At 41.1% G+C, this 22,856-nt stretch overlaps 1 protein-coding gene across 2 annotated transcripts in view; it reads right to left on the bottom strand.

Moving 5' to 3' along the window:
- Nucleotides 1-20,032, bottom strand: part of PCMT1 (protein-L-isoaspartate (D-aspartate) O-methyltransferase) — a 51,622-nt gene extending 31,590 nt beyond the window's left edge. For both annotated transcript variants that reach the window (XM_030316577.1, XM_030316576.1), the window contains exon 1: nt 19,789-20,032. In XM_030316577.1, coding sequence (XP_030172437.1) covers nt 19,789-20,017 — 229 coding nt within the window. In that variant the 5' untranslated portion in view covers nt 20,018-20,032. The remainder of the gene's footprint in view (nt 1-19,788) is intronic.
- Nucleotides 20,033-22,856: the final 2,824 nt, after the last annotated feature.

The following is a 22,856-nucleotide window of genomic DNA, read 5'->3' as shown; positions in this document are numbered from 1 at the left end:
CGAGCCCCACATCACGCTCCACGCTGATAGTGCAACCCCTGCTTGGGATTCTCTCTCTTCCTCTTTCTGCCCCTCCCCTGAAAGCGTGTGTGTGTGTGTGCACACTCTCACTCTTTCTCTCTCTCAAAATAAATGAATAAACTTTAAAAAAAAGGAAAAACATGTGACTCTTGATCTCAGGGTTGTGAGTTCAAGCCCCACGCTAGGTGTGGAGATTACTTATATAAATAAACTTAAAAAAAATAAGACTTCAGTAAAAGCATCATGAGAAGTTTCAAATATTTATGCAAACTTATTTAATTTATTCATTAACTGTGGAGTGTCCAGGTTCTAGAGGGTAATGGCAGTTACCAGAACCTGAATCTCTTCACATAGTCACTCAAAAAATCCTCAACCTAAGATCATGAAGGGGCATATATAAAACCACACATGACCCATGCCTTCATATTACTAGAAGGCAGAGAATATTCAGACTTCGAATTACCTACAAAATAAACACTAAATTCCAACAAAGTTTCTCCCATTGCTGTAAGCCTGTGGGTACAGAAAACCAGGGTAGGGATGGGATGAGGTTAAAAGACTCCAAGAGAAAAAGGAGAAGCAGGGGATACAGATGAAGCACACACAAAATCATTCCCCTCAAAAGGAGTAACAGCACTAAGTACTAAAATATGGAACATAGGCTGGGACTTGGATGTCACAGCACTGGCTATAAGAAAGGAACTTAAAAGACGGTGAGATGACAAAGATGCCAAGACCATTCAATGATGAAAGATCAGTCATTTTCAACAAACAGTGCTGGGACAACTGGATAACCACATGTAAAAGAATGAAACTCAAACTTTACTTCATATCATATATAAAAATTAACTCAAAATGGATCAAAGACCTAAATATATGAGCTAATACCATAAAACTCATAGAAGATAATATTGAGGTAAATCTTCATGACCTTGGATTTGGCAATGGATTCACAGATAGAATACCAAAAGCACAAGCAACAAGAGAAAACAATAGAAATTGGATTTCATCAAAATTAAAAGTTTCTGTGCCTTAAGGATGCTATCAAGAAAGTGAAAAATAACTCATAGAATGGGAGAAAATATTTGCAAATCATGTATCTGGGAAGGGACTTATATTTAGAATATATAAAGAACTCTTACAATTCAATGTAAAGAGACAAAATGTGCAAAGAATCTGAATAGACATTTCTCCAAAGGTATACAAGTGGCCAATAGGTACATGAAAAGATGCTGCTCAGGGACATGCAAATTAAAACCACAATGAGACACCACTTCATAGCCCCTACAATGGCTACAATCAAAAAGGCAGATGATAAATACTGGCAAGGACTTATGCACGGCAGGTGGAAATGTAAAACGGTGCTGCCACCTCAGAAAATGGCAGTTCCCCAAATGGTTAAAGGTAAGAGTTACCACAGGACCCAGCAATTCTATTCCTATATGTATACCCAAGAGAAATGAAAATATATGTTCACACGGAAACTTGTACACAAATGTGCATAGGAGCATTATTCATAATAGCCCAATGTGGTAATAACCCATATGTCCACCAATGAATGGGTACACAAAATGTGGTATATCCATACAATAAAGTATTATTAAACCATAAAAGTACTGACTCCTGCTACCACATAATACGAACCTTGAAAACACTGTGCTAAGTGAAAGAAACCAGTAGCAAAACACCAGATACTGTATGGTTCTATTTAAGGGGCGCCTGGGTGGCTCAGTCGGTTAAGCGTCCGACTTCAGCTCAGGTCACGATCTCACAGTCCATGAGTTCGAGCCCCGCGTCGGGCTCTGGGCTGATGGCCCAGAGCCTGGAGCCTGTTTCCGATTCTGTGTCTCCCTCTCTCTCTGCCCCTCCCCCGTTCATGCTCTGTCTCTCTCTGTCTCAAAAATAAATAAACGTTAAAAAAAATTAAAAAAAAATTAAATGGGACTAGAGGTGGCAACCATGAGAAGTTCTACTTCTGGGGGAGAATCAAATAAAAAGGGAAAGGATGGTGCCTCTTAGTGCAGCAAAAAGGGAAAAGATAATTAAGGATATTACAGAAACAAAAGAGCAACAAGATGTGCTGACTCCTCCCCTTTTCCCAACACTACTCCCAACACATCATCGTCCATTAAAGAAACTGCAAGTCAGGGGCACCTGGGTGGCTCAGTTGGTGAAGTGTCCGACTTCGGCTCAGGTCATGATCTTACAGTTCGTGGGTTCAAGCCCCATGTCCAGCTCTGTGCTGACAGCCCAGATCCTGGAGCCTGCTTCAAATTCTGTGTCTCCCTCACTCTCTGCCCTTCCCCTGCTCTCACTCACTCTGTCTCTCTGTCTTTCAAAAGTAAACATTAAAAAAATTAAAAAAAAAAGAAACTGCAAGTCACAATACTGAAAAGAGGCGCTGTTGAATTGTGTCCACAAAATGTTTAAAAATAGGAAAACGAAAAAACTCAACTCCATCCAAAGATACTGTAAAAAGAAAACAAAATACAAATAAAAACATTCCGGCTGATTAAACAGAAACAATAATTTTAAAACTACATTCAAAGAAAACCTAGCAGAAAGTAAGTAAAAATATTACCAGGCCAACTTCATGACATTTACTAATAAAACTATCAGACTTTATTTGAAGAATTTTTTTAATGTCTATTTATTTATTTATTTATTTACTTACTTACTTACTTACTTACTTTGGTGTAGCTTTTTCTTTCTTTCTTTTTTTTTTTACAATTATTTATTTTTGAGAGACAGAGCACAAGTTGGGGAGGGGCTGAGAGAGGAAGGAGACACAGAATCCGAAGCAGGCTCCAGGCTCTAAGCCATCAGCAGAGCCCGATGCAGGGCTCGAACCCACAAACCGCGAGATCATGACCTGAGCCGAAGTTGGACGCTCAACCAACTGAGCCACCCAGGCGCCCCTCTTTCTTTTTTATATATACGTAATTTGTTGTCAAATTGGCTTCCATACAACACCCAGTGCTCATCCCAACAGGTGCCTCCCTCAATGCCCACCACCCACTTTCCCTTCTCCCCCACTCCTCATCAACCTTCAGTTTGTTCTCTGTATTTAAGAGTCTCTTATGGTTTGCCTCCCTCCCTCTCTGTCTGTAACTTCTCCCCCACTTCCCCTTTCCCCCGTGGTCTTCTGTTACATTTCTCAAGATTCACATATGAGTGAAAATATATGGTATCTGTCTTTCTCTGACTGACTCATTTCACTTAGCATAATACCCCCCAGTTCCATCCACGTTGTTGCAAATGGCCAGATTTCATTCTTTCTCATTGCCAAGTAGTATCCCATTGTATATATAAACCACATCTTCTTTACCCATTCATCAGCTGATGGACATTTAGGCTCTTTCCATAATTTGGTTATTGTTGAAAGCACTGCTATAAACATTGGGGTACATGTGCCTCTATGCATCAGCACTCCTATATCCCTTGGGTAAATTCCTAGCAATGCTATTGCTGGGTCATAGGGTAATTCTATTTTTAATTTTTTGAGGAACCTCCACACTGTTTCCCAGGGCGGCTGCACCAGTTTGCATTCCCACCAACGGTGCAAGAGGGTCCTGCTTCTCCACATCCTTGCCAGCATCTATAGTCTCCTGATTTGCTCATTTTAGCCACTCTGACTGGTGTGAGGTGGTATCTCAGTGTGGCTTTGATTTGTATTTCCCTGATGATGAGTGACGGTGAGCATCGTTTCATGTGTCTGTTGGTAATCTGGATGTCTTCTTTGGAAAAGTATCTATTCATGTCTTCTGCCCATTTCTTCACTGGATTATTTGTTTTTCAGGTGTGGAGTTTGGTGAGTTATTTATAGATTTTGGGTACTAGCCCTTTATCCGATATGTCATTTGGAAATATCTCTTCCCATTCCATTGGTTGCCTTTTAGTTTTGTTGATTGTTTCCTTTGCAGTGCAGAAGCTTTTTATCTTGATGAGGTCCCAATAATTCATTTTTACTTTTAATTCCCTTGCCTTTGGAGATATGTCAAGTAAGAAATTCCTGTGGCTGAGGTCAAAGAGGTTGTTGCAAACTATCAGAGTTTGAAGGCAAGGAAAAAAAACCCTCAGAGCCTCAAGGCAAAAAAATCAAGTTATGTAATAAGGATAAAAAAAAAAAAATTGGGCAACCGTCAGATTTCCTAAGAGCAAAATTCAGAGCAAAAAAGGAATAAAGCAACATTTTCAAGAAATTCAAGAAAAGAAAGTACAAATCAACAATTTAAAAAAGCAAATTACTGGGTACCTGGCTGGCTCAGTCCATACAGCATGCGACTCTTGATCTCTGGGTCATGAGTTTGAGAGTTCAAGCCCCACATAGTGGGTAGAGTTTATGTAAAAAAAATTTTTTTAAACCCACAAAACAACAAGAACAGCAAACTACTGATACATTCAACAACATAGATAAAGTTCAAAAGCATTAATGTCAGTGAAAGAAGCCATATATACTGTATGACTCCTATAGATTGTACACTATATGACAATTTATATCAAATTCTAGAAAAGTCAAAATCATGGTGGCACAAGGCTGATCTGTGATTGCTAGAGGTTAGGGGTAAAGGAGATTGATTGCTAGGCAACATGAGAAACTCTGTGGGTAAAAGAAATGTTCTAGATTGTAGATCAGCAAATTTACATAAAGGTCAAAATAGTAAATATTTGAGGCTCTGCAGGCCGAATAGTCTCTGTTGCAACAACTCAGCTCTGTCAATGTAGTGTGGGAACAACACAAACAATACCAAATACAGGGAATGGCTGTGTTAAGTAATATAAGTCTTTATTTCTAAAAACAGACACCAGACCAGATTGGGCTTCTGAGCTGTGGTTTGCTAATCCCTATTCTACATCATTAGGGTGTTGGTTACACAACTATATTTGTCAAATTTTTCAAACTGTAATTTTTTTTTTTAGGATTTTATTTAAGTATGCTCCATGCCCAACATGGGGCTCAAACTCACAACCTCGAGATCAAGTGTTGCATGCTCCACCCACAGGGCAAGCCAGGTGCCCGTCAGATTGTAATCTTAAAATTAGTTGATTTATACCTCAATAAAGATGTTTTTTTAAGTGTAAACCAAAGATTTTATACCCAAATTATCCTTCAAATATCAAGTTTAAAGAAAAGATGTTTTGAATGTGCCAGAATTCTGGGAATGTCAGACAAGCCCTTCTGAGATATCTTCCAGAGGATATGCTTCGTCTAACCAAGAGATAACCAGGGATACCTCATCAAAGGACACATAACCACTGTAAAGCAAAGACTAAAACAGGGGTAGAGACATGGGTGGAATAATACATAAATGTCATATGGTTCTGACAAAGTAAAAAAAAAATGCATCTGTAAACAATGAGAGGAGAAAAAAGGGGTAAAGTAGAATTAGATCATTGACTGTTATGTAGGTAATAGGGGGAATCAAAGGATACCATTTAATACTGACTGACCAGATAGCAAATAAAAAAGGTAGTTTAAAGACACTGCAAAAGGTATAAACACAAACCTTCCAAATAACAAAAGAATATACTTAAAAATTAGCAAACAAAGCACATGAAATAGAAAAACATTGTAAAGGGGTGCCCAGGTGGCTCAGTCAGTTAAGCATCTGACTTTGACTCAGGTCATGATCTCACAGTTTGTGAGTTTGAGCCCCACGTCGGGCTCTGTTCTGACAGCTCAGAGCCTGGAGCCTGGTTCGGATTCTGTGTTTCATTCTCTCTCTGCCCCTACCCCACTTGTGCTCTGTCTCTCTCTGTCTCTCAAAAATAAATAAATGTAAAAAAATTAAAAAAAAAAAAAAAAAAGAAAAACATTGCAAATAGTCCTAGACTGGCAAAGACAAACTTATTTGGTCTTTTCATTTTAAAATATAATAAATTTTGGATATGGGTGCCTGGGTGGCTCAGTTGATTAAGTCCGACTTTGGCTTGGGTCATGATCTCATGGCTTGAGGGTTCAATCCCTAGTCGGGCTCTGTGCTGACAGCTCAGAGCCTGGAGCCTGCTTCAGATTCTGTGTCTCCCTCTCTCTCTGCTCCTCCCCCTCCCTTGCACACTGTCTCTCTCACTCTCTCAAATATAAATAAAACATTAAAAACATTTTTAAATAAAATAAAGTATTATAAATTTTGAGTAAATTAACCCCCATGGGAAATATTATTTCTACACAAATAACTTTAACAAGCTACCTGTGAAATTTATTAAAATAAAATAGTGAAATAAATAAAACAGTGAAAGCATTTTCAAAACAATTTTAAATCACAATAAGACTTATTATTTACTAAACATAACCCTGTGCCAGACAAAATCCTACCCATATTATATACACTACCCCTGTTAAGGTATGAACTTGTGAACTACAAATAGTCTTATGCCATCTCTAACAATCTTATAAAGTAAGCACTATTGGGGTGCCTGGGTGGCTCAGTAAGTTGAGTGTCTGACTTTGGCTCAGGTCATGGTCTTACAGCTAGTGAGTTCAAGCCCTGCATCAGACTCTGTACTGACAGCTCAGAGCCTGGAGCCTGCTTTGGATTCTGTGTCTCCCTCTCTCTCTGCCCCTCCCCTGCTTGTGCTCTGTCTCTCTCTGTCTCTCTCTCTCAAAAATAAATAAATATTTTTTTAAAAAGTAAGCACTATTATTACTCCATTTTACAGATGATAAAATTGAGTTTAGAGACTAAGTTGTCTAAGACCTCAGAGCAAATCAGATGTAGGGCCATTCAAATTGAGATGTTACATTCCTACTAACCACTTGACTTCCACTAACATATTCAAATAGCTTAATGACTTCTAATTCATTTCCCAAAATGATTCTTTTTTTTTAATGTTATTTATTTATTTTGAGAGAGCGAGAGAGGCAGAGAAAGAGGGACAGGGAGAGGGAGAGAGAGAACCCAAAGCAGGCTCCATGCTCAGCGCAGAGCCTGATGTAGGGCTCGATCCCATGACCATGAGATCATGACATGAGCTGAAATCAAGAGTCAGACACTTAACTGACTGAGCCACCCAGGCGCCCCCCAAAATAACTGAGTGGTTCTTTTGTCTTGAACTCAATTCAAATTCTAGAGAGACGATTCACAGACTCTCAAGGTTACATGGGGTCTTAGGATCCCTAAAGTCTAACTTCTTCATAAATTGGCATCATGATTACTATTTGAAGATTTCCACATTCAAATCACTCTATTATATTTCCCTGTATTAATATGAAATCTCCCTCTTTATAACTTACTTACAGGAACCCTTAGTACTGCTCTCTTAAGCCACAAAAGAAATACTGAATTTTCTATCCAGCCAACATTTTTCATTCATCTGAAGACATATGACCACTTATCATATCTTTAAAATACAAGCCTTATCTTTCTCAGATTTAGCAGCTTCATTCAATGTCTCCAATATTCATCAGTTTTTAAAACCATCATCATATTCACTTATTCATTCTTTGGATGGATACTTAAAAGTGTGATATCTAAAATCAAACATATTGTTCCAGGCACATTCTAAAAACCAAAGTGAACAGACTACTTCCCTTAAGCTAGGTAATACACTTCTATCAAACTCACATGAGTTTCTTTGGCTACTTTCTTACTCTATGTAGGCATATGGAATTTACTAAAAACTCTAAATGGTCTTTGTTGTTGTTGTTAAAATGTTTATTTATTTATTTTTGAAAGAGAGAGAGAGAAAGATGGAGACAGAGGCAGAGATAGAATACCAAGCAGGCTCCACTCTGTCAGTGCAGAACCCAATGCAGGGCTTGATCTCAAGAACTGTGAGACCATGGCCTAAGCCGAAATGGAGAGTCAGATGCTTAACCAGCTAAGCCACCCAGGTGCCCCTCTAAATGGTTTCTTATTTTTTTTTAATTTTTTTAAGTTTATTTATTTGAGAGAGACAGAGTCAGTATGAGAAGGGGAAGGACAGAGAGAGAGGGAGAGTGAATCCCAAGCAGGCTCCACACCATCAGCACAGAGCCTGACGTGGGGCCCCAAGCCCATGAACCTGGAGATCATGACCTGGGCTGAAACTGAGAGTTGGACGCTTAACCAACTGAGCCACCCAGGTACCCCTCTAAATGGTTTTTAAAAGCATGTCACTATTTATTAAAAAGATGAACACATCAAGTCTCAGTATCAATCCTTATTATGCCATTATTGGGTAGTTTCCAAAATTTTCACAATATTCTTTTTATTTTTGCCCCAAATTCCATATTTTGAAAGATGCCTAAACCAAGCTACATTTACTAAGTTATTAAGTCATTTTACCATTTTTGGTAATCTGACATGTATAACTGCCAGCACCCTGAACTGTTTTTAGTAAACAGTAAAATAATTTAATGTTTCACTTTTCGTGGATAGCCCAATTATGAGTAAATGTGTAATTACCATCAGGCTTGCTGAAATAGCGAACAGCTCTATAACCACCCATACCCAATCTTCCTGCACCCTAGGGACCAAGAACCTTAATTAAATAATTATAATAATGGCTAGTGTTGGTCCAAATACGCAATTGATCCAAATAAGAAGGTTCAAAACGGAGAATGTAGTAGAATCCAAGCCATAAACCAAGTAATAAAAAAACTTAAAGAGATTAGAGCCATGTTGAGAAGGTATCTGTTTCTCTTTTTTTTTTCTTCTTAAAAACATCTTTTTTTTTTAATGTTTATTTATTTTTGAGAGAGAGAGAGAGAGAGAGAGAGAGAGCAAGCAGGAGAGGGTCAGGCAGAGAGGCAGACAGAATTCCAAGCAGGCCCACGTGGTCAGCACAGAGCCCAACATGGGGCTTGAGCTCAGGAACTGTGAGATCATGACCTGAGCTGAAATCAAGGGTCAGATGCTTAACTGACTGAGATACCCATGCGCCCCTCTGTTTCTCTTCTTAACTTCAGGGGTGGAGAAGGGTGCAGAGGGAAATAAGTTCCGGGAAAAAAAAAAAAAAAAGATATGAAAGAAAACTAAAATGTGACAGGATTTAAAGCAATTGATGTAATACAAAACAAGGAAAAATATCTGACTATTCCTCTACAATAGTAGGAGGGATCTGTGATACTGAAACAGAAGGCAGGGAATAAACGCACAGCAGACTACATAACTCAGCCATGAGTTATCATCACTGGTGACTACTGATTTTCAACACTTAAAAATCAACAAAATACAGGAGTACCTGAGTGGCTCAGTCGGTTGAGTGTCCGACTTTGGCTCAGGTCATGATCTTGCAGTTTGTGAGCTCAAGCCCCACGTTGGGCTCACTGCTGTCAGTGCAGAGCCTGTTTCGGATCCTCTGTCTCCCTCTCTCTCTGCCTCTCCCCCACTCACTCTCTCTCTCAAAAATAAATAAATTGAAAACATTAAAAAAACAACAATGTACAGAAAATTTATTTACTGCTCAGAACAAAATGCAAACTATCAATTTTGACAATGTAAAAGACCCACTAATAAGTTGTAAAATGAGAGGAAGAGCTCCCTGGTATCCTTTCTTACAAAGTTACCAGAGGTAGTGTTAGTTTATGAATTATTGAACAAGAAATTGAGGTTAAAGTATGTTACTTAAAGTTACAAAGGTAACCACAAAAAAGGAAGCAAAAATTATGATGGGGGAGGAATAGGTGTAAATACTCATCCAACTTGGCAGGAGGTCAACAGATAATGTCCAAAATTGATAAATAAGAAATGACAGTTTAACCACATGATTTAAAGACATGAAGGTAACTAACAGAAGAACCAAAAAAACATAGTTAAAAGTGGTTCCCAGGGTGCCTGAATGGCTCACTCAGTTAAGCATCCCACTCTTGAACTCAGCTCAGGGCTTGATCTCTGGGTCATGAGTTCAAGCCCTACGTTGGGCTTTACACTGTTCGTGGAGCCCACTAAAAACAAAACAACACAAGTGGTTCCGTCTAAGCAATGAGTCTAGGGGTGGGGAGGAATAGGGCCAAGCAATCGTTATTTTTCACTAAAAGCCCTTCTGTATAATTTTATCTTTTAACCATGTACATATTACTTGACTAAAAATTAATCTTAATTCTCCCAACCCTTTATCACAGATGGTTTGTATTTATATACATATATATATATATATATATATATATATATATACACACACAATACACACACATACATAAATATACTCTCCAATTAGCAAGATCTAAGATGTAGTGAGAGAGTCCTTTTCCTTCACAGTGGTAGAATTTTAACGGAATGCATTACCTAGCTTCTCTATAGTTACCTATAATCTTACAATTAAGCTCTTGTCAATGGAACATACCAGAAATTATGTATGCAACTTCCAGATCATCCCCTTAAAAAGGAATGGGGGTTTTTCTCTTTCCTCAATCTTCACCCCACTGGCTGGAATATGGAAATGATGGAGGTAAATAAACTATCTTCAATCTTTCAGATGAGGGAAAGACTTTAGGAAGCACAAGAGAGATCCTTGTGCTCTACACTATGGAACCACCATATTAGCTCTGAATTACTTAGTTGTTACAGGATAGAGAAACTTTGATTATGTTAAGCCATTGTTATTTTGGTCTTTGTTATAGCAGCTGAACAGGTACCCTCAGGCACACAGTATATGAAGAGGAAAATGAAATCAGCCTGAAGAACAGAACTGGAGTTGGAGCATGGGAATAGTTAGTTGTATAAGGCCCTAAAGAGGCTGCAAAACTAAGCAAAAGGTGTTTAATACATCAAGCAACAGGAGCCTGGGAAGGCAAGCAACTTAACAGAAATCGGTATATTAGGAAAATCAGTATAATGTGTAGAACAGAGCTGAGGGAAGGGAAAGGGAAAGTGTGACAACCTACCAGACACTTGGAGGTCTATCACTCCAAGCGTGAACTAAGGACCTAGATTGGGAAAGTATCAATGAAACTACAGTGGAAGCAAACCAAGAAAGGCATCTGGAAGAACTGTTCAGTTAATGTGGTAACGGTCTAAAAGAATCAATGACTACTTCAAGATTCGTGACCTGGGAGAATAGAAGAATGGAAGCAATCCTGGTAGAAATGAAAAAGAAGAGAGTCTGTGTTGATATGAAGCACTGAACACACCAGGAAGAATGCCCCGATGCAGAGCTCGAACTCACAAAGTGTGAGATCATGACCTGAGCCAAAGTCACACACTTAACCGACTGAGCCACCCGGGTGCACCTGTTTCCTACTGAGAATTAGACATGATATGAGATAAGCAGAGCTTGAGACACTCTGGGTATAGAAAGTCTGAAAGATATTAGTTTCTGTTTTTATTTTATTTTGTATTTTATTCTATTTTATTTTGTTTTATTTTATTTTATTTTTAGAGAGAGAGAATGCAAGAGAAGAAGCAGGGCAGAGGAAGAGGGAGAATCTTAAGCAGGCTCCATGCTCAACATGGAGCCCGACATTGGGCTGAATCTCATGTCCCTGGGATCATGACCTGAGCTGAAATCAAGAGTCAGATGCGCAACCGACTGAGCCACCCAGGTGCCCCTGAAAGAGATTAGTTTTAAATTCACACTATAATTAAAGAAGAATTTCATGTGACGGCAAGTTACAATAAAGCATATCATCTAAGTACCAGAGATTATTTCAAAATACATCTTTCTTGGTGTGCCTGGGTAGCTCAGTCAGTTAAGTGTCCAAGTTTGGCTCAGACAATGACCTCACGGTTAATGGGTTCAAGCCTGGCGTCAGGCTCTTTGTTGGCAGCTCAGAGCCTGAAGACTACTTTGGATTCTGTGTCTCCTCTCTCTGCCTCTCCCCTGCTTGCACTCTCTCTCTCTCAAAAGTAAATGAACGTTAAAAAAATTTTTTTTCTAAATACATCTTTCTCGCTAGAGTTGTCGAATCACTATGTTGTACAGTTGAAACTAATGTAGCACTCTGTCAGATAATTAATAAAGAAAAAATCATCTTGGGGTGCCTGGGTGGCTCAGTTGGTTGAGTGTTTGACTTCAGCTTAGGTTATGATCTCGTGGTTTTGAGTTCAAGCCCCATATCAGGTTCACTGTTATCAGTGCAGAGCCCACTTTGGAAACTCTGTCCCCCTCTCTCTTTGCCCTTCCTCCACTCGCTCACCCTCTCCCTCTCTCTCAAAAACAAATAAACATTAAAAAATTTTTAAAAACCCACATCTTAAAAAAAAATTAATAAATACCCACATCTTTCCTTGAACTATCACTCCTAGTAGATATATAAAGCTAACTATTTGTCTTGACACTATTTCTTTTTCTTTTCTTAAAGTTTATTTGGAGAGTGAGAGAGAGAGGGTGCGAAACAGAGATAGAGGGAGAGAGAGAATCCCAAGCAGACTGCGCTGTCAGCACAGAGCCCAATGCGGGGCTCAATCTCACAACCATGAGATCAAGACCTGAGCCAAAATCAAGAGTTGGGTGCTCAACAGACTGAGCCATCCAGGCGACCCAGTTTTGACACTATTTCTTAAAGCAGCATGTTCCCTGGACTCCTCACATTTGACAAACTAAAATGTTATACACAACTCTAAAATACAGGTAACCAAATGTTAACTTCTGTGGCTCTCTCCTAACACACACATACACAAACCCCACAGTTGATTTTATGAAATCCATGACATGTTTAAAATTACAGAATCTTGGGGCACCTGGATGGCTCAGTTGGTTAAGCGTCTGACTCTTGATCTCAGCTCAGGTCATGATTTCATGGTTTGTGAGATCAAAACCCTCTTAGGGCTCTGCACTGACAACATGGAGTCTGTTTGGGATTCTCTCTCCCTCTCTCTCTGCCCCTCCCCTGTGTATTCTCTCTCTCTTGCTCTCTCTCTCCCTCTCCCCCCAAAATAAATAAACATTAAAAAATAAAATTACAGGGGCGCCTGGGTGGCTCAGTCAGTTGAGCGTCCGACTTCAGCTAAGGTCATGATCTCGCCATCCATGGGTTTGGGCCCTGCGTCGGGCTCTGTGCTGACAGCTCAGAGCCTGGAGCCTGTTTCGGATTCTGTGTCTCCCTCTCTCTCTGCCCCTTCCCCCGCTCACGCTCTGTCTCTGAAAAATGAATAAACCTTAAAAAAAAATTAGAAATAAATAAATAAATACAATTACAGAATGCTGGATTTGGAAGGGTCCGTGGAAGTCTAGCACACAGTCAAAGCTGATGACATGTCTCTTCTACAACATCCCTTACAGAAAACGGTCATTCTTTGCTTCAACATATCCAGTGACAAAAAAACATTATTTTTCAAAGCCAACTCTTCAATTGTTGGGATAGCATTGTGAATACTTCCTTATAATGAGCCAAAATCTGCCTCCCAGTTGTCCTGGTTTGACCCTCTACTACATGACATTTCCTCAAATATTTAAACACGATTGCTCTCTTAAGCTTTCTCATTGCTAAATCAAACAACCTCAATCCCATCGAATCACCATATAAAATGCCGACACTCTCATCATCTTGATCACCGTTGTCTGAATATCTTGTTTTTTAACTGCTACTCTTAAAGCATGAGGGTCAAAGCTAAACGTAATACTAATAAAAATATGTGGAACAGCACAATGGACCCAAGACCACATTAAATAGAATGTAATAGACAATACATCCAGATCTAGTGCTGCCCAATAGAACTTACAATGATGGAAATGTTCTGTCTGCACTAACAGGCAGCTTGTAACCTCATGTGGATATTTATTTAAGAGAGAGAGAGTGAGAGAGAGTGAGAGCATGCACACAAGTTGGGGAGGTGGCAGAGGGAGAGACAGAATCTCAAGCAGGCTCCACACTCAGTGTAGAGCCCGACACAGGGCTTGATCCCACGACCCTGGGATCATGACTTGAGCCAAATCAAGAGGCAGATGCTCAACCAACTAAGCCACCCAGGCACCTCTTCTTTCTTCTTTCTTTTCTTTTCTTTCTTTCTTTCTTTCCTTCCTTCCTTCCTTCCTTCCTTCCTTCCTTCCTTCCTTCCTTCTAAAGTCTCATGTGGCTACTGAGTTCTTGAAATATGGTTAGTGTGACTAAGAAACTGAATTTTTAATTTCATTTAATTTTAAATGATTTAAATTTAAGTAGACACCATATTAAAGGCCCCCTCATCGTATAAATTAAATCTGATTCAATGTACTGTAAGTTTACTTCTTAGTATGTACCCATAAAACTGACCTGAAACAAGTCAAATAAGGAGGTATGTTCTGGATTCTAAACGAGGCCCCAATTTCTGAAAATAATCCCTGAGGATTTTATTAGCTGGTTATATTTGGCCCATGAACACACATGATAAAATTATTGGAATATTCTCTTTCCCACTAGTTATGCTACTAGTCCTAAGAACTGACACTCTAAATACAAAAAGAAAATAATTCCAATTTGTTTGCAGAAATAAATAAGGATACAAAAACCACAAATCATCATAATTTTTATTCAAATGCCTACTCAAAGTCTCCACTGAAATGTGTTATAAGCATCTCAAACACAACATCCCCCAAACTAAACTCCTGCTCTCCCCCATCTCCTTGCATGCCTCCTCCCCACCACTTCAAAGTCCCTGCTGCTCACTCGCTTATTATTTCCAACTCAGAAAATGGCAGATCATTCCAGCTGCTCAGGCCCAAAACCTTGCTATCATATCCTTGATTCAGTCTTTCTCCCACACCCCTAATCCAAATCTACCACATGCAATTTTCTCTGCCTGGAATGCCTGTCCCGCAGCTCTATCTACCTAGCTAGAATTTCTTCCCCTCCACCAACTCTTTGTTCAAATGACACCTTGGTGAGGCCTTCTCCCCTACGACTGCAAATCTAGCACCCCACACTCCTCAGCCTCCTTCCCTACTCTGTCATTTATAATGTGACATACCAGCTATTTCACTTGTCTGCTCCCATTACAAGTAACCTACAAGAGACAATATTTGTTGAGTGCTACATCCCTAGAGTTTGGCATACAGAAGAGAGTTAAATATCGGTTGGCTGAATGACAAATTCTATGTGGTATAGTATATGAGAAATGACACAAAGATGCAAAGTAAAAATAACTGATATATTAGGGCAGTGGATTGAAATTTTTTAACAAATAAAAATAGGTCAAAACAAAACAAAACACATTGTTTTAAGTGGCCATGACTTGAAATGTTCCCAATAAAAGTAGAAAATAAATTCTAATATAAACATTACTTAAATTGTCACATTTTCTGGATTAAGCAGGCTCACAGTTATTTTAATTTGTTTCAAGAGCACATTATTAGCCCATAATTATAAAACAGCTATATTCTTTATTTCCATAAACCAGCACTAACACGGCCGCCACTAGCCACATGTGGGCTATTTAAGTTAAATAACACAAAAATTTAGTTCCTCAGCTGTGTTAACCACATTTCAAATGCTGAATGCCACATGTGGCTGATGACTACCATATTAAATTGCACAGATACAGACATTACAGACAGCTCTTTGGGCAGGATTGCTATAGACTTCTTTTCTAAAACTTTATTCTAAAGTGTAAAACTGATTCAGCTGAAACATTGGCAGTGTTTAACCTCATAATTTCCAATTCTTTGTCAGTGATTTTTTTTAATTATAAGTTTTTTTAAATGTTTATTTAATTTTGAGATAGAGAGTGAGTGCAAGGTAGCAGAAGAGAGACAAAGAGAGAGGGAGACAGAGAACCTGAAGCAGGCTCCCCCCAACATGATTGCAAAGCCTGATGTGGGGCTTGAACTCCCGAACCATGAGAGATCATGACCTGAGCCAAAGCCAGACACTCAACCAACTGAGCCACCCAGGTGCCCCTCTGTGTCAGTGATTCTTAAAGTGTGGTCTCAGACCAGTAGCAGCATTACTTAGGAACTCGTTAAAAATACCAATTATTGGGGGTGCTTGGCTAGCTCAGTTGGTGGAGCATGTGACTCTTGATCTCAGAGTTGTGAGTCTGAACCCCACACTGGATATGGAGCCAGCCTAAAAAGAATAAAAAAAAAAAAAAAAAGAAAAATACAAATTCTTGGACCACAGCAATCTGTGTTTCAACAAGCTCTCCAAGTGATCTAGGAGATTCTGAAGCATGCTCAAGTTTTAACCATTCTAAGTTACTCAAGAGTGGTTGTCTGGGTGCCTGCCTGGCTCAGTCGGTGGAGCATGCGATTCTTGATCTCGGGGGTTGTGAGTTCAAAGCCCCACGTTAGGTGTAGAGATTACTCAAAAAAAAAATCTTGCTTGTTTTAATGTTTATTTTGAGAGAGAATGTGTGCATGAGTGGGGAGGGGCAGAGAGAGAGAGAGAGAGAGAGAGAGAGAGAAGGGGAATCCCAAGCAGGCTCCTCACTGTCGGCACAGAGTCCAACATGGGGCTCAATCCCACAAACTCTGAGATCATGACCTGAGCCAAAATCAAGAGTTGGATGCTTAAGCAACTGAGCTACCCAGGCACCCCAAAAATAAAATCTTAAAAAAAATAGTGATTTTCATCATAACATAAGCTATGAAATATAAAATATACCATTACATTCTACAATATTCTATAAATGATGTATCAACTATGAAATCATACACAATCATAGTTATAGTACGACATCTTATAAAAGGAAAACTAAGTAAATATTTTTAATAAACTATAATAATACTGAAATTTTTTTAAATGTTTTATATATTTTTGAGAGAGAGAATACAAGCAGGGGGAGGGACAGAGAAAGAGAGACAGAAGATCTGAAGCAGGCTCTGCACTGAGAGCAGCAAGCCCCATGCCCATCTTGAATTCACAAACTGTGACATCATGACCTGAGCCGAAGTCAGACGCTCAACCGATTGAAGTCATCCAGGCACCCCGATAAACTGTAATAATATTAAAACTAAAACAATCATGGGGCACCTGGGTGGCTCAGTCGTTTGAACATCCGACTCTTGATTTCTGCTCAGGTCATGATCTCACAGTTCACGAGATTGAGCCCTGAGTCAGGCTCTGAGCTCACAGGGCAGAGCCTACTTAGAATTTCTCTCTCCCTCTCTCTTTCTACACTCTCACTCTCTCTCTCTCAAAATAAACAAACATTAAAAAAAAAAACCTAAAGCAATCGTGAACTTCATTGCTTTAAAAAGATACATAACTGTAATTTGCTTCCTCTTCCAATTTGAAGATCCTTTTTCACTTCAACATCAATATAATAATACTTTTCTTTAAGTTTTTAATTTTAATTCCAGTATAGTTAACAAATAGCGTTATATTACTTTCAAGTATATAATACAGTGATTCAACAACATAACCACACTTTAATCTTTTTCTAAAGATTCAAGTAGAAGCCTTTAAGTTATTAGAATAAACAGTGTAATAACCCAGAAAAGAAAGTTTTCAAATTTTGTGCTAATTGAAATTCTCACATAAGAAAATATTACTTTTATAATAAACTAACAAATAAAAATGAAACCAGGTATCTCGGTGGCTCAGTAGATTAAGTGTCCTATTCTCGATTTCAGCTCATGTCTTATATGTCTTACAGTTGTGAGACTGAACCCCAAGCCAGGCTCTGTCCTGACAACATGGAGCCTACTTGGCATTCTCTCTCCTTCTCTCTGCCCCTCCCCCGTGCACTCTCTCTCTCAAAGTAAATAAATGAACATTTAAATAAAAATGAAACCTATTAGCTAGAACTCTGCAAGTAGTTGAAACTGACATTGCACAAGTGTTACGGGAGGAAAAACAATTTGAGTACTCAAACTTCCTCTTATGAATCATAGATAGAAGACTAAATATCTGCAATATCAACATCCATGTATGTTAAATATTTTTTAAATGTTTCTTTATTTCTGAGAGAGAGAGAGAGCACAAGTCAGGGTAGGGCAGAGAGAGGGAGAGGGAGAGGGAGAGGGAGAGGGAGAGGGAGAGGGAGAGGGAGAGAGGGAGAGTGAGAATCCCTGGGGATTCTTCTGCGCTGTCAGCACAGAGCCTGAGGCAGGGCTCAGTCCCATGAACTGTGAAATGATGACCTGGGCAGAAACCAAGAGTCCAGTACTTAACTGACTGAGCCATCCAGGTGCTCCTTAAATATTTATTATTAAATTTTCTGATAGAAAAATATCCTTAGAAATTTCAGCTAGGAATAAGAGAATACAATAAAATGATTATAAAACCACTGGGGAAAGAGGTAGGCTTGACTTCCCACACATATGGCCCAAAAAGGAGAGACTTGAAGAGCCTGATTACCAATTTCTGCCACAGCTGAGTGTCTATTGTGTCAACCTACCAGTGGAACATTATTTAATCATAATTTGTGCATAGAATGTTTTGGGTGTGTGCACTGCAACGGCAGGCACTACCCCATTTCGAGAAATTTTATCTAAAAACTTGCAACGTATTGAGCTTATGTGTAATCCATAGGAACCTAAATCACACTTCAAAATACTGCCTCAGCATATAATGTCCACTCCAATAAAATATCCTTCCATAAAGTGAACGCTGGCGATGCTTGACAGAATTGGGAAATCTAAACATTCTTCGTTGCTAAATACAAAGGATATAATTTCAAAATGTTAAAATACTGTAAAAAACAAAAAGTCAAATGACTAATAGTAACCATGTGCCAGACAAGAATATTTATTTTTGTCACTCATCTTGGTATTCCAAGCACAGATCCAAGCATATAAGGTATATTTAATTGCATTTACGAAAAAAGGAAAGGGTATTGAGTTGAGAGAATTCAAAGATATTAAAAAAAAAAAAAGTCCCAGCCCTCAAGGAAGTTACAAATCGAATTAGGAAACATGACAAACATTAAAAAAGCTAAATAACATAAGACAAAAATACCACGTGGCAGGATACGATTATTTGCAAAGTTGGTGGCAAACGGTGCTATAAATTCTGATCGCAGTGAGTATTACGGACTGCGGTCCTTCTGGTCTTCCAACCAGACAGCGACACTGTATTTCGATTTAAAAAAAGAAAGTGACACAGCACTCACATCCCACCCTAAAATCATCATAAGAGGAAGGCATACAATAACTAAAGAGAATGACATGAAAAAATTTCCACACAAAGCTTTTACAAAGCCTTGGTAGCCTTGAAAAACAAAGTCAGAACATTCCACACATACAATCCTTCGCTGGACCAGGACCTCTAATAGCTCCTGAAATACAAGTCTGTCAGGAACAGCATCCTCTGATTATTTCTTCCTCCGCCCCCCCCCCCCACGAAGATATCCACTGGACAGCCGCCCCAGAAATTTCTCCCAGCATCCGCAATGACAATACTCTCATCTTTCCCTCCCTCCCCTCGCCTGTATCAGAGGGTGGCATCTCCCTCCAGAGGAAAAAACGGAGGGCGGGGGAGTCAGTGTGGGAGAGAATGCTCGCAGCGAGGTCGATTATTGAGGAGGAGGAAGGCGAGAAGATGCGGGGGTCGAGGGTGGGGTCCCCTCAGATGCAGCCCTGCCTCCAGGCCCCGCCAACATCTCCCCACCCCAAGGGCACGCCCCTCGCCCTCCAGACCCGGACGAACAGGCGGCTGACTCGAGTGACAGCCCCACCACCTGTGCCGCGACCCCTCCCCCAGGCCCGCGGGCAGACGCCTGCTCCTGCCCCACCAAGAGCAGCCCGTGGCTTTCTTTTCCCTTCGCGTCCACGTCGCCGATGAGTGACAGGTCCTGAGGGAGGCGATCGCCAGCGCATGCCGTTCGAGGCTGCTGGTGCAACCCTGCGCCGAACCCTCCAGCCGGTACCGGGCTGGAGATGGGGGGGCGGGGGGAGGACAAACAGAGCGTTCCGGACGGCCCGGGGGGACCCAGTCCAGGCCTAGCCTGGCCCAGTTGCCCCACATCGGGCGGGGGTGGCACTTACTGCGGAGATTGTGGATTAGCTCCGAGTGGCTGGCGCCGCCGGATTTCCAGGCCATCGCTAAGCACACCCGGAGCAGGTACAGAACCACCTTCAACGCGGCGACGGTGCCCAGCAGTTTCCCCAAGAGTGAGACCACCTCCCACACGGTCACCGCCCCGCTCGCGTCCCCGCTGTAGCCTCCGCTCTGACTGCTGTCGCCGCCGGTGCCGCCACTGCGCGCTCCCGGCATCCCCCGCGGCACGCATGCGCTCTGTGACGCCGCGCGGCCTCGGGTGCGGCGGGGTGGGGCCGGAGGCAAGGGTGGCCTCGTGCCCCGCCGCCTGTGCCGGTGGCTGCTGCGGCTGCTGCGGACGGGCTGGGAGCCCGGTCTGAGTCAGCACCGCCGCCGCCGCTGCAGCTGCTGCTGCGTGCCCCCTTCCTGAGGCCTCGGCCAGCGCACAGGCAATTTGCTGAGTTCGCCTTGCGGTTAGGCGGGGTGGGCCCCGAAGCGGTTGGTCGCGTGCCTGGCTACGGTCCTGGTCACTCAGCGCCGCGGCACGACGGCGAGACTGATTCGTGCCGCCGCGTCTGCTCGATCTGGTTACGATCTGGTTACGATCTGGTTACGCCGCTGCAGGTAGCTCCGTAGTCGCAGCTGAGTCAGCTGTTGCGAGCGGCGGGTCTGCTCCTATAGCTGTCCAGATTGTTAGACGGTGGGCTTCCTTGGTCCTGTCTCACCCAACCCAGTTGTCTAATATTTAGGTCGGTTAGAACCCGAACTCCGTATCGTGGAGCCTGAATAATCTTAGTAGAACCAGAGGGCGAAGGCCCTCTCTCAACCGAGTACTCGAGCCTCTGGCTTTGTGACAAGTACATCAGTGTTCGTTTAGCAGAGACTTTGGGACCCTGGTTTGTTCTCAATTCTAAACCACAAAATCTGAGTGGGAGGAACACCAAGACTGGGGTGGGTGGAGCGTAGGGAGTGCTTTGCTCCTGAAAACAATGCAATCGGTTAAAAATACCACAGTACCTTATGGAGAATGTGTTATTCTCCCAACACAAGTGCATTTTCAGCTGATTAATCCCCACAGATTCCAACGTTAGACTGGACACCAGCTTTATCGCTATCAGCCCTGTAAGACAATGAGTGAGAAGCTGACAGGGAACATTGCCTATCACATCCAACTTGCTGACTCCTAATCAGAACTGAGACTGACAGAATCCAGTCATCATTTAGTCCGATAAACGTTTAAGAAAGGAAACGAAGTGATGTCAAGACCTCTACGCTACTGCATGAGCAGCAATTTTCAAATTCCAATTCTCACCAGATTTTGTTAAATATAACACTCAGCCTACTCCTCTTCCTAAATATACTTGTACATTACCTGTTTTCTGGGACTCTGTGACCATAAATGAAACCACACTCAAAAAGGTGTTCTTTTTGAGTCGGACGCAGTGCCTACTGTGCTAAGGAGGTATCTTAGTGTTCTTTAATATTAGAAATAAAATTGTCAGTTTGGGACTTTAATAATTTTCTATGTCATCTCTCTGAAGTTTCCTAATGTTTTTCTACTTAAAAGAACAAAACCAGGGGCGCCTGGGTGGCTCCGTCGGTTAAGCGTCCCACTTCGTCTCAGGTCATGATCTCGCGGTCCATGGGTTCGAGCCCCGCGTCGGGCTCTGTGCTGACAGCTCAGAGCCTGGAGCCTGTTTCAGATTCTGTGTCTCCCTCTTTCTCTGACCCTCCCCTGTTCATGCTCTCTCTCTCTCTCTCTCTCTCTCTCTCTCTCTCTGTCTCAAAAATAAATAAATGTTAAAAAAATTTTTAAAAAGAACAAAACCAGTCTACTCTCAACAAGAGCTTGATAACTCTCTCTAAAGCTGACCTAGACAGATTGCATCTACACGCGCTGCTTCCATAAGCTGTGGCTGTGAAATAGGATGACCAATATCAAAAACAAGATATCGTGGCCCCTTTTTAAGAAACAACTACCACAGTTATGGATGTAATATAAAGGAGATTTTTAAAAAATCAGTGATACCTCTTGTATGCAATATGATTTACATTCTAATTGGGGAGATCTACATTTAAAGAAAACAAGCAGCAGAGGGGAACCTATAAGTACTATTACCGGTCTAGATATCGAGTGCTATGTTTATTTAGACCTGTCGTGGGCTGAAGTAATCAGGATAAGATAGGGGAAGGAACTGGTTCTTGAAGGATGGCCAGGATTCCAAGAAGTAGAGAGAATAAAAGGATATTATAAGTAATCAGAAAGAAGCACGAAGGAACCTAAGAGACTGATTCCTAGGCTGTCGAGGGACAGATAAAACTTATTAATTACATAAGTGAATTGAGAAAGGTTACACAGCTAGGCAATGGGCATCAAAACTAGAATTGGAGTTTTTAGAATTCCAACTCTAGGCTCTGACAGTGGGTATTAACAACTTTGAAGCAGAGTATTTGAGGGACTACCAGTAAGTTTGTAGAGTAATGTACGTACTTCCAAGAGAATTGGGGGATTTTCAAGCTTTTCTATGGGTCCTGGAATGCAAACCATAATGCTTAGGTGTGGCTACTAGGTGGTTTCTCCTGCGTTGATTTTGTTTTGTTTTTGCTCTCAAATTTGCTTTTTAAAAAAATGTTTTAAAAATGTTTATTTTTGAGAGAGAGACACACACAGCATGAGAGGGGAAGAGGCGGAGAAAGAGGGAGACACAGAATCTGAAGCAAGCTCCAGCCTCTGAGCTGTCAGCACAGAGCCTGATGCAGGATAGAACTCACAAACCCTGAGATCACGAGCTGAGCTGCAGTTGGACGCTTAACAGAGCCACCCAAGCGCCCCTTAAATTTGCTTTATATTGCACAGTTATTGCACAAGCGCACTGTTTTAGTGTTCCTATACTGACTGGACTCTGTTCAGAGCCATACTGATTAGATTCTGTTCAGAGCCATATTGGTGAGGAAGGGCACCCCAATTTCCTTCCACTTTGGGTTTGGTGGTTACCACACTCCCATGGAAGAGAATTGGCTCTCCGCAGCCACCGTCCGTTTGGTAACGTCCGATCCAATCAGGACTCCGCGGGAA

The sequence above is a fragment of the Lynx canadensis genome, chromosome B2 (assembly GCF_007474595.2).
Source record: "Lynx canadensis isolate LIC74 chromosome B2, mLynCan4.pri.v2, whole genome shotgun sequence".
NCBI classification, from domain to species: Eukaryota; Metazoa; Chordata; class Mammalia; order Carnivora; family Felidae; genus Lynx; species Lynx canadensis.
The sequence above is the reverse complement of the archived record's forward strand: the minus strand, read 5'-3'. Positions and strand labels throughout refer to the sequence as shown.